Genomic DNA, 12457 nt, shown 5'->3' on the forward strand with positions numbered 1-12457 from the left:
TTGGAAAATTGCGAAATTTTCAACATTTTCGCCAAATTTCCGTTTTTCTCACAAATAAACGCAAGTTATTTGAATGAAATTTTACCACTAACATGAAGTACAATATGTCACGAGAAAACATTGTCAGAATCACCGGGATCCATGGAAGCGTTCCAGAGTTATGACCTCATAAAGGGATAGTGGTCAGAATTGTAAAAATTGGCCCGGTCATTAACGTGCAAACCACCCTTGGGGGTGAAGGGGTTAAAGAATATTTTGTTTTAAAACGATGTGTAAAGGACAGAGAACGGCTGTATGTAAAAGCTCGTGTCAAAATCGCATTGAATAGAGATTGCATACGCATGTCATACGGATGTCACACAGAAATCGCATGACACTGGTTCGTCTTTTCGGTCCAGAAATTGGACGGCTTTTTTTCTCACATCTGGGTATGAGCCCTAATCACTATACTGGGGGACAAGTAATAGCTGGTAATGTGCAGTGACCACATACAGGGGGCACTGCAGCAATGTATCAGCCCCTGCTGCCAGGTTACCTAGGAAACCACGGAGTATAGGACAGGGGGCACTTATCTGCTGTGCAGCCCCTTCCAATATGGCAGAATATGAATCCAGCATGCTCAAAAGAGGTTGTGCAGCAGCTGCAGAGACTAGACGTATAGGAATGGAGCGATTACAGGCGTTGTGTGTGACAGGTTCACATCAGCGAAGAGGAGCTGCAGCAGCTGAGGCTCAGCCTGGATGATGACTAAGGGGGAGGTTAATAATGAATCGCTGCCTCCCACCCTCCCGCGGCTGCACCTGCTCCAGGCTCCCCCTCTCCGTGCTGCTGAATTTTGCGTCGGCGGACAAATAATCCTCGAAGCCGGAGCTCCGCTTTAAGGAGAAGCAGCAGCAGCAGCAGCAGCGGTCTGGTGACTGGTCCGGGGCAGCGAGCACACGGCCGGGCAGGACAGCCGGGTACCGGCGCTGAGAAGCCACAGGACTGCGGCTCCAGGCCGAGCACTGACATCATTATCAGCCGTCAGAGGAGGCGGAGAGGGGGCGACGAGCGGCGCCGGGGAGGGGGCTGCCACCATGGCCCGGGGAGCGCTGAGCCAATGACGGGCGTCCCGGGGGGCTGTCAGGTGAGGAGGCACGTCAGGGGGCGCCTCGTGTGTGGGGGGAACAGGGGGCTGCAGAAGTACTGAGGGCTGCATAGGAAATCACATAGGGACATTGAGGGTGGGGAGCGTGCACCGAGGGACCAGAGGAAACAGGTGTCATGTCTGCGTGTGACTGGGAGCCCACATGTTATGGGGTGTCCTGAGAGGTCAGGGAGCTAAATGGTGGTCTCCTGGCACAGCAGCTATGTGATGGGGTGTACTGACCTGCCAGGTATCGGGTGGCATCCCACGTAATCTGAGGAGCGCTCCAAGGCTGAGAGGAGCCATAGGATAGAATTTTAGGGGTGAATGAAGCCCCTCTAGACCCCACTGGGAGCAATGACGGGGTGTCCTGCAAGACTAGGAGACCCCTACAGGGGCTAGGAGTGAGCAGAGCTGGCTCTGGTAGGGGGCAATCATTGGGAATCTGTGCCCAGCCTGTAATGTGACACTATCGGGGACCTGGGTGACTGATCCAGGGGGACGATGTAGCAGAGCATTGGGGTGCCCTCGTCTAGAGGTCTGTGCTTGGCATTTAGCTTTTCCTTTTGGCTGGGGTGCATTCATTACAGGGAGGTGCATGGAGCCTGCAGTCAGCACCAGAGAGAGGCGCAGACCCTAGTGTGATGTTCTGGAAATTTAGTGACCCTCAGGCTGAATGAGAAGAAAATGACTCCTTTGTGGCAGCATTGAAAAGAACAATAATTCCGTGGTGGGAAGTGACGGAGCCCCAGCTAGCCGGAGATCAGCAGTCCCTCTTGGCACTGGGAGAAGCTGCCCCCTTTGTGTGGACGGCATCCTGCCAGCCTCCTGGTGACTATCATTACTACACTGCCTCCTGGACAAGGCAAGGGTGAGACAACCTGACGGCTCAGTCTGGAATGTGTCCCCCTATGTGACCTGGAGGGGCTCATCTAGGTGTCCAAATAGGACCTAAAGACAGCAAGTGGACACCGGATCCTAATCTAATGGGTCACTTGAATGGTCAATGAGGACATCCTTCCTACAAGTAAAGTATTTACTCAGAGATTTGACGTTCAATACAAGGAACATTGAAGCCTGGATGGATAACGTGACATATTCTCAGTGATCGTCTCCTTCAGGGCACCTGCACACTAAACCTTCCTAGCCCCGGACTAGCTCCCATGAATTAGGAGGATGAGAAAGCTAAGACGCTTCGTCCATATGGTCCTGTTCTGCCCACTTTCCAAAGGACTCCAAGTAAGTAGCCCAGCTCCGTCACCTGTAACACATCCTACTAGTGACCACGCGTGACTCCTGACCATCTTATAATCTTCTGATTACAGGACTGCTGTTATTTGCTTTTACCACCTACTTGGATGGACAATGCTGTGTGGGGCTTCACGTATCATCAGGGAATTCTTGGTCATTAAGATGATAGAATAAAGTAACTGTGGTCACATCCTATACAGAAAAATGTTCCTACACTCAGGTCTGATTACCCTCCCAGGGTTACTAATGCGAGGCGTGATCTGTTGGTGGCTCGATGCCGGTGGCCTGGTTTTATAGATACCATGCAGTTTTGCTTCAGTCCATTTTCTATCTGCTCGTGATGTTTGCCTCTGGAGTCTACAGAGCAGCAGCCACCTGCCTTGGCAATAAGGGGTTAAGCGGAGGAAACTGAACTGTAGTTACATTCAATATCCTCCTCATGAATAATGAAAGAGGAAAGTTGAAGAAATCACAGGCAGATATTAATGTACTTTCGGTTCCTGGTCCCCGGAGAAGAGTTGAAGACCTTTGTTAGTTAAGATCATTGACTGTTTACTTGGCATTATGTCATGGTAATGCCGTCTTCTCATTCTTGGTGGTTTTTGTAGGGCAGCCTTGTTATCTGAAGCTTATATAGAAGGTTCCTTGTAGACGTGTCATCTAAATGTGCATTAGAATTGTCCTCCGAGCCCAAGTTCAGCTGGTTACATTGTAGATGAACCTCCTTTTCTACAGTAGGTGATTACCGTAGTATTCTGGATGTGATGGCTTATTTGTTAAATATATAAGGATCATAGAAAACAAAAAAACAATCTCTAGTATTGTGATGGGTTCTTAGAACATGGGGGGACTTTTATTTTAATTGCTCCCCATGTTCTTCATGGACTTTGTAAACCTATGAATGGCTCCCATCAAGGTTTGAGAAAAGGAGAAGGAGAAAACTCAGGAAAGCAGGCTGAGGGTCATGCCATCCTTCTCCACAAAATATCAGAAAGGGAAGTGAAGTGTTATGTCCTGGAGAGACCACAATAAGAAGGGGGTACAATTTACATTTTCTATTAGGCCTACTTAGGAGTAACTGTTGATTTGGCTGGTTATGTCCCTTTTAATAAAGGTGAAATAAATATAGTAATTACTATAGATAAATAGATTTATCTATTAGTAAGATTAACAACGGAAACCAACTGGATGGATGCTTAGCTTTGCTGTACATCTCTTTGCATTAGTGGGGGAAGGACGCCTCTTGGCTTCCTACTAGAATTGCCAGGATGCTATTGGCTCTACGCTGTAAACGGACACTTAATCAATGTACCTAGAAATCTGCTTTATATTTAGTCCTAGTTTTAGTTATTTTTTTCTGTTGTAATTTATGGAAGTTCTCATTGATGACCGTTTGCTCATCTTGGATATGTCTTATTAGAACCTCAAAGACCTATATACTTCTATTATATTCTATTTTGACATGTACAGGGGTGAAATAAGTTTTGATTACGTCACCAATTTTTTAAGTACTGTATTTTTTTGGACTAAGACGCACCCGACCATAAGACACATCAAGATTTTAGAGGAGGAAATGAGAAAAAAAAATTGAAGCAAAAAATGTGGTCAGTTCTGTACTTAATATCCCTTATCCTAGTATGCATGGCCCCCTCATCCCTATCCTGGCATGCATGGCCCCCTCATCCCTATCCTGGCATGCATGGCCCCCTCATCCCTATCCTGGCATGCATGGCCCCCTCATCCCTATCCTGGCATGCATGGCCCCTTCATCCTCATCCTGGCATGCATGGCCCCTTCATCCTCATCCCGGAAAGCATGGTCCCCTCATCCCTATCCTGGCATGCATGGTCCCCCCCATCCTGGTATGCATGGCCCCCTCATCGTCATTCTGGTGTGCATGTGCCCCCTCGTTCTTAACCTGGAATGTATGGCCCCTCTCATCCCCATTCTGGTGTGCATGTCCCCCTCATCCCTCATCCTTAGGCCAGGTTCACATAGCGATAACCAGCCCTATCAACGCATAGTGTTGACGAGCCGCGTTAACGCTATAGCATAACGCGATATTGCGTTATGCTATACCGCTAGCGCTGATGATTCATCAGCGCTAGCGGTGACATGCTATACCGCTAGCGCTGATGAATCATCAGCGCTAGCTGTTACGGAGCCTCAGACGCTGAAGCCCGCGTCCGAGGCTCCGTCAGTGCTTAACGGCACATCGCAAACGCGTGCCGCTTTACGGCATACGTTGCGATGCGCCACATAATGGTGGTGTATAGCAGCGTTAACGGACTGTGTTACACCGCGTTATACCGGAGTGCCATAGCACAGTGAGAACCCGGCCTTATCCTGGAATGAATGGTCATCTAATCCCCACTCTGGTGTGTATGTGCCCCTCATCTCTATCCTGGCATGAATGTGCTCCCCCATCCTGGTGTGCATGGGCCCCCTCATCCCTCATCCTTATCCTGGAATGAATGGCCATCTAATCCCCTTCCTGGTGTGCATGGCCCCCTCATCCCTATCCTAGTATGCATGACCTCCTCATTCCCATCCTGGTATGAATGGTCTCCTCATCCTTGTAGGCAAGGGCCCCTCATCTCTATCCTGGTAGGCATGTCCCCCTTATCCCTAGCCTGGTATGAATGGCCCCCCTCATCCTGATGGGAATGGTGCCCTCATCCCTATCCTGGTATGCAGGACCCCCATCTCAGTCCTGGTATGCATAGCCCCATCCTTATCCTGGTATGATGGGCCTCATCTCCGTCCTGGTATGCATGGCCCCATCAGAAAAAAAAAATAAAAACAACATTACACTTACCTTCCTGGTGCTCCCTCGCAGCGTCTTGTTCCAGTGCCAGCAGCTGCTTTATGCTTGTAAACAGCGCGTGGCAGGGATGTCATGCACTCCTTACAAGCTGAAGGACAGCTGCCGGAATACTCACTGCTCTCCACGCAGGGACTATGTGCGTGGAGGGCAGTGAGTAATCATTGCTCTTTAGTAGTGCGCTCATGGGAACGCGGTGAATAATCATAATAAACCATCAACGACAAGGTGCTCCCCGCAAGATTTCAGACAGAGATGTGAAAAGAATTATAAGAAGAGTTGCATAAAAGTGAAGAACCACCTGTGGAGAGCTGCAGAAAGACCTGCAGGTACATTTATGTAAAAGAAAATAATAAGTAATGCACTCAACTTCCATGGCCTGTATACACGCTCACCATGCAAGACTCCATTGCTTAACAAAAAGAATCTTCAGGCGGGTTTAAAGTTTACTCAACAACATTTAGACAAGTTTGTGAAATACTGGGAGAATATAGTCTGCTCAGATGAGATCAAAATTGAACTCTTCGGTTGCCATAATAAACACCAAGTTTGGAGGCCAAAATGCAATGCATATCACCCCAAAAACACCATACCAACAGTGAAGTTTGGAGATGGAAACCTCATGGTGTGGGGCAGTTTTTCAGCATATGGCACTGGCAAACTTTGTATAATTGAAAAAAGATGAATGGACTAATATACCAAGACATTCTAGATAAAAATCTGCTGCCGTCTACTAGGATGGTAAAGATGAAATGAGGGTGGACACTTCAGCAAGACAATGATCCCAAACACACCACTAAGGATACTCTCCATTGGTTTCATAGAGAGAAAATAAAGCCGCTAAAATGGCCCAGCCAATCACCGGACCTGAATACAAGACAAAATGTATGGAAGGAACTAAAGCTCAGAGTCCATAGAAGGAGCCCACAGGACCTTCAGGCTGTGAAGAGTGTTTGTGTAGAAGAATGGGACGAAATCACACCTGAGCAATGCATGCGACTAGTTTCTCCATACAGGAGGCGTCTTGAAGCTTCATCACCAACAAAGGCTTTTGTATGAAGTTTTACATTTCAGTAAGTGTTTAATACTGTTTCCATGTGTCATTTCTCATTATTACACATAACCTAATTTATGGACATTTATGGTTTGATTTCTTTGCTTGGTGTGATTGGTTGTTACTGATATCTGGTGAGAATTTTATGTCAGTAGCACCTTTATAAATATACTAGCTGAAGAGCTCGGCGCTGCCCGGGCATAGTAACTAACTGTGGATAGTTATAACAAATTATAATTATCCTCCATCCCATAGTCCTGTGCCCATATACCCAACATACCTATCCTCCATCCCATAGTCGAGTGCCCATATACCCATCACACATCCTCCATCCCATAGTCCCATGCCCATATACCCATCACACATCCTCCATCCCATAGTCCCATGCCCATATACCCATCATACAGTACATATTCGCCATCCCATAGTCGAGTGCCCATATACCCATCACACATCCTTCATCTCATAGTCCCATGCCCATATACCCATCATACATATCCTCCATCCCATAGTCCAGTGCCCATATACCCATCACACATTCTTTATCCCATAGTCCCGTGCCCATAAACCCGTCATACATATCCTCCATCCCATAGTCCAGTGCCCATATACCCGTCATACATATCCTCCATCCCATAGTCCAGTGCTCATATATACCCATCACACATCCTCCATCCCATAGTCAACCATTATGACATCATAATGAGCGGCGGGGCTTCCAACCTATGATGACATCAGCGTCGCCATGGCAACCATTATGACATCATAATGAGGGGCGTGGCTTGATACACACACTTTTTCCCCATTATCTAGATAGGGGCAAAATTGTTTGGTGAATTGGAACGCGCGGGGTTAAAATTTCGCCTCACAAAATAGCCTAGGACGCTCTTGGGGTCCAGACGTGACTGTGCCAAATTTTATGGCTGTAGCTGTGACGGTGCAGATGCCAATCCCGGACATACATACATACACACACTTGAGCTTTATTATAATATATTTACTTAGAAAATTGGTGACGTGTTCAATACGTATTTCACCTGCTGTATTCTACTATAATGTATTACTAAATTTACCATTAATAATGAATGTACCATATTATTATGTTAGCACTTTATTCTCTGAGATAAGGTGCTAGGTGGTCTAAACTCTGCCTCTGTTTGGTGCCCAAAAGCCTTAAAGTGAATCTGTCACCCTATTTTTGGACTATAAGCTGCGGACACCGCCATCAGGGGCTTATCTTCAGCATTCTGTATTGCTTTAGATAAGCCCTCGATGTAACCTCAAAGAGAAGAAAAAGAGTTAGATTATACTCACCCTGGCGTTCGGTCTGGTCCGGTGGGTGTCGCGGTCCCGTCCAGCGCCTCCATCTTCTAACGGTGACGTCCTCTTCTTTGCTGCCTGTCGTGGCTCCTGCGCAGTCGCACTGCTCTGTAGAGTCCTACAGTGCGCAGGTGATGGGAGAGGTCCGGCGCCTGCGCACTGCAGTATTCTGCTCTGCCCTCGCCAGGGCAGAGCATTGTGCCTGCACAGGAGCCACAACAGGCAGCAAAGAAGAAGACGTCACTGTTAGAAGAAGGGAGGCGCCGGACCGCAACACCCATCGGACCAAGACCAGACCGCCCCTAAGTGAGTACAATCTAACTCCTTTTTCCTATCTTTCAGGTTACATCGGGGGCTTATCTTATCTACAGCATTACAGAATGCTGTAGATAAGCCCCTGATGTCAGTGCTGGCAGCTGATGGGCAAAAAATAGCGTGACAGATTCCCTTCAAAGTACTGGCAATCCATCTAACACCTGGAGGTGATATACTCGCTCTGTCTCTATGACTGGGTTTTGTTTTTGCAGGATGGGCATTGATTTTAACAAACTCCATTCAGATGAATTATTTTACATGTGTGCACATACCATCAAAGTTCTTTTTTTTCATATTTTAGCAGAGTCGATCATTATAAAGGACTAGCTGAAGAGCCCGGCGCTGCCCGGGCATAGTAACTAACTGTGGTTAGTTATAGCAAATTATAATTATCCTCCATCCCATAGTCCCGTGCACATATACCCATCATACATATCCACAATCCCATAGGCCCGTGCCCATATACCCATCATACTTATCCTCCATCCCATAGTCGAGTGCCCATATACCCATCACACATCCTCCATTCCATAGTCCCATGCCCGTATACCCATCACACATCCTCCATCCCATAGTCCCATGCCCATATACCCATCATACATATCCGCCATCCCATAGTCCCGTGCCCATACACCCGTCATACATATCCTCCATCCCATAGTCGAGTGCCCATATACCCATCACACATCCTTCATCTCATAGTCCCGTGCCCATATACCCATCATACATATCCGCCATCCCATAGTCCCGTGCCCATACACCCGTCATACATATTCTCCATCCCATAGTCCAGTACCCATATACCCATCACACATCCTTCATCTCATAATCCCGTGCCCATATACCCATCATACATATCCGCCCTCCCATAGTCCCGTGCCCATATACCCATCATACATATCCGCCCTCCCATAGTCCCGTGCCCATATACCCATCATACATATCCTCCATCCCATAGTCCAGTGCCCATATACCCATCACACATCCTCCATCCCATAGTCAACCATTATGACATCATAATGAGCGGCGGAGCTTGAAACCTATGATGACATCAGCGTGTGACATCATAATGAGGGGCGGGGCTTGATACACACACTTTTTCCCCATTATGTAGATAGGGGCAAAATTGTTTGGTGAATTGGAACGCGCGGGGTTAAAATTTCGCCTCACAACATAGCCTAGGACACTCTCGGGGTCCAGACATGTGACTGTGCCAAATTTTGTGGCTGTAGCTGCGACGGTGCGGATGCCAATCCAGGACATACACACACACATACATACATACATACACTTGAGCTTTATATATATATTAGATCAAGGAAGGCAAAACCTACCAGTAACTTTTTTTTAACTCAACATAGGTTAAAATTAGTCAACCACAAAATAAAAAATACGGCTCAACCACATCACGTAAGTACATACACACAAGTACAGAAGAATCCCAATCTCCCTGTATGGGACAAAACTGACAATTGGCAGTTCAAGACAAATGGGCTCACTTCAGTTGAGACTAGTGATGAGCGAGTGGGCTCGTTACTCAAGTTTTCCGAGCATGCTCGGGTGATCTCTGAGTATCTTGGGCGTGCTCGTAGATTATGTTTGTGTCTCCGCAGCTGCATGATTTGTGGCTGCTAGACAGCCTTGAATGCATGTGGGGATTCCCTAATAAACAGGCAATCCCTGCATGTGTTCAGGCGGTCTCGCAAATCATGCAGCTGCGGAGACACAAACATAATCTACGAGCACGCCCAAGATACTCAGAGATCACCCGAGCATGCTCGGAAAACTTGAGTAACGAGCCCACTCGCTCATCACTAGTTGAGACTCTAATGACATTACTCAGAGTTACAAAGTCATACCTGTCAAGTCAATAAGTGTAAAACTGACAATAATAGGTAATAAAGGGAACAATCTCCCCCAATCATGATGTACTGTAAATGGCGTAGTCATGAATGGCCCATGCCTCCGTCGTTGCTCCTGTTGGCTGTTTAGAAGGAGTCTAGGTGTTAGCCCTGAGAGTCCCTTTGATAACAAATTGACCCATGACATTCCCAAAGACTCCCGCTCTTGCAAGGGCAGTCCACAGCTGACCGTCATGTGCTGAGTGGCCCTGGACTGACCCTATGTCATTAGGGTCTCAACTGAAGTGAGACCATTTGTTGTGGACTGTCCATTGTCCGTTTTGTCCCATACAGGGAGATTGGGATTTTTCTGTATGTATGTGATGCAGGTAACCATTTTTTATATTACGGTATGTGGGTGACTAAGTTTAACCTATATAAAGTAAAATATAAGTCTGATATTCGCCTTCCTTGCTTCTTGTGTTTATTTGGCGAATTAATGTGTATTTAGGAGAGGTGGGACCTTTTCACCCAAGTGCTTTCTTTATCAGCTTCCACCATTACCAAACCCTGTAGCTGTGCACGTCCGAGGCTTGGGAACAACGATGTTGTGTGGTTTTTAATTGATAATGGCGGTGCAGTGAACGAACCTGAAACCAGCGGTCTTTTGGAAATGTTGCAGATGCCATGCATTATTCTTCCACTGTTTTATTTTAGGCAGGTGACCAGCCAGTAGCGCTGGGCTTAGCCAAAGGGGCAGAGATTAGGGTTCTTTTGTCTTTCTACAGACAGGACAGAGGGGAGAAGCTCCTGCTGCAGTCAATTGTCTTGTAGCTAGGCATAAGATAATTAGGTGGAGCATGGCTCAGCTCCTGCGTTACAGGCAGCTGTAGCACTAAAATAATGAAATAATACTAACTCTTCGCTCCAGCATTGCGCCTCACTGTTCCCTGTCAGTATACTACTTACACTGGCTCTAGATGTCACAGGCTGTATCTGCAGCTAGTCACTGGCCTCAGCGGTCTTTGGCCATGTGTGGTTGTCTTCCATAACCCGGGTGTTTCTCTAAACCACATTGCTTTTCCAGAGAAAGGTTGACCTTGATGGACACATGTCTATGTTCATCTTTTTTGTCTGTGAATATATGTATGGCGGGGATATTATTAGCCTCCCATCTGCAGCCACCTACACATTACGCGACCATTATTGCAGGACTGGAAGTTGCATTTTGCTGCTCTTACCGAGACCTCTTGTATGCAATGGTCTTGGGTTTCGATGTTCTGCAGATGGTCATATCCAGAACCAAGCGTTGTATTAATGCCTTTACAAAATGTATGAAGCCTCCTTTTATCTGAACAGTTAAACGGCGGCTGGATTGTCTGTTGTGTGGTTGTGCCAGCAGCAAACGGACCTACCATGCGTCAAGTTTCTTATCACCTTGTCATCTTCTGTAAGGATATCCACCAACAGCAGGGGGTCAAGCGACACATAAAACAAGTCACTCAGCAGCTTTACGGAGCAGTGATCAGGAAGCCATTGTCACTCGTGTTGGGTTGCCGTTTGCTTCTTTTGTCTTGGTAAATGCGGTCATCATAAGCGTGACCTTGGATGAACGTGTGGCTCGCCCGCGGGGGGTGATGGCGGACGCGCTATGCCTCCTATTATAGTCTATTGATAAATGCACTGCATAGCTGTCAGAATATACACCTATAACTGCAATATATGTGTGTGAGATGATGATGAGCTACCTGATAACGGCTGAGCGTGTTCTTCAGAATGAACCTCTGATGTAGCTGTGCAATTGCTGGAAATATTCACCGGACATCGGATCCCTTTTGGGCACGTATCGTTGGGGCAATAATATTATATTGTTAGTAGTGATGAGCAAGTATTCTCGTTGCTCGGGTGATCTCCGAGTATTTTGGCGTGCTCGGAGATTTAGTTTTCGTCATCTCAGCTGCATGATTTGTGGCTGCTAGACAGCTTGAATACTTGTGTGGAATGCCTGTTTGTTAGGGAATTCCCATATGTATTCAGCCTGTCTACAAGTCCGCAAATCATGCAGCTGAGACGAGGAAAACCAAATCTCTGAGCACGCCAAAATACTCAGAGGACACCCGAGCAATGAGTATACTTGCTTATCACTAATTGTTAGGGATAATTGTTACTGATTACGCTGCTAAAACTGGTAGTCCCCGACTGCCACAAGCACTCGGATGTGCTGACAAGGGCCCAAAGAGTATTATTCCAAGCTCATCAAAGGAGGCAAAAAGCCCTCACCTTCCCCTGGTCCAGCTCTGTTTCTCAACACTACTGTGCCTTGTACCATCTGTATTATCAGGGATGCTGAGCTTAGTGATTGGCTGCAGCAATGTTAATGTGGCGTCATTCCTACAGCCAACCAAAAAATACCGGAGCAGCGGTGAGACAAGGTAGCACTGAAAATAAGGGGTTTTTTTCACCTCACCTATCCTTTTGGAGTACGAATATTTGAATGGAAGACTGTCCCTTTAAGGTAGTTTTACACGCCGCATTTTCTAGAAAACCATAGTACAGTAGTTTTCTGGCAAAAGGGAAAAAAACCCTTCTGCATTCATGTGTTAGCTGTAAGTGAATAGGAAGTTATTAAATTTAGAATAAAATGCAGCTGCAGGAGAGTGGATGAGATTTTAACGAATTTCCGCCGCACAGAAATGATCTGTTTTTGCCTGTAGTGTGGATTCGGA

At 46.8% G+C, this 12457-nt stretch overlaps 1 protein-coding gene across 4 annotated transcripts in view; it reads left to right on the top strand.

Annotated features, from left to right (window-relative positions):
- Positions 1 to 630: 630 nt before the first annotated feature.
- DIPK1B (divergent protein kinase domain 1B) overlaps positions 631 to 12457 on the top strand; it is a 175397-nt gene continuing 163570 nt past the window's right edge. The window contains exon 1 of one of the 4 annotated variants that reach the window (XM_073559453.1): positions 631 to 1126. In XM_073559453.1, coding sequence (XP_073415554.1) covers positions 1100 to 1126 — 27 coding nt within the window. In that variant the 5' untranslated portion in view covers positions 631 to 1099. The other 3 variants (XM_073559455.1, XM_073559452.1, XM_073559454.1) reach the window with 3 other exon arrangements.

Source organism: Dendrobates tinctorius, unplaced genomic scaffold (assembly GCF_039654945.1).
Source record: "Dendrobates tinctorius isolate UK_male_01 unplaced genomic scaffold, ASM3965494v1 ptg000013l, whole genome shotgun sequence".
NCBI classification, from domain to species: Eukaryota; Metazoa; Chordata; class Amphibia; order Anura; family Dendrobatidae; genus Dendrobates; species Dendrobates tinctorius.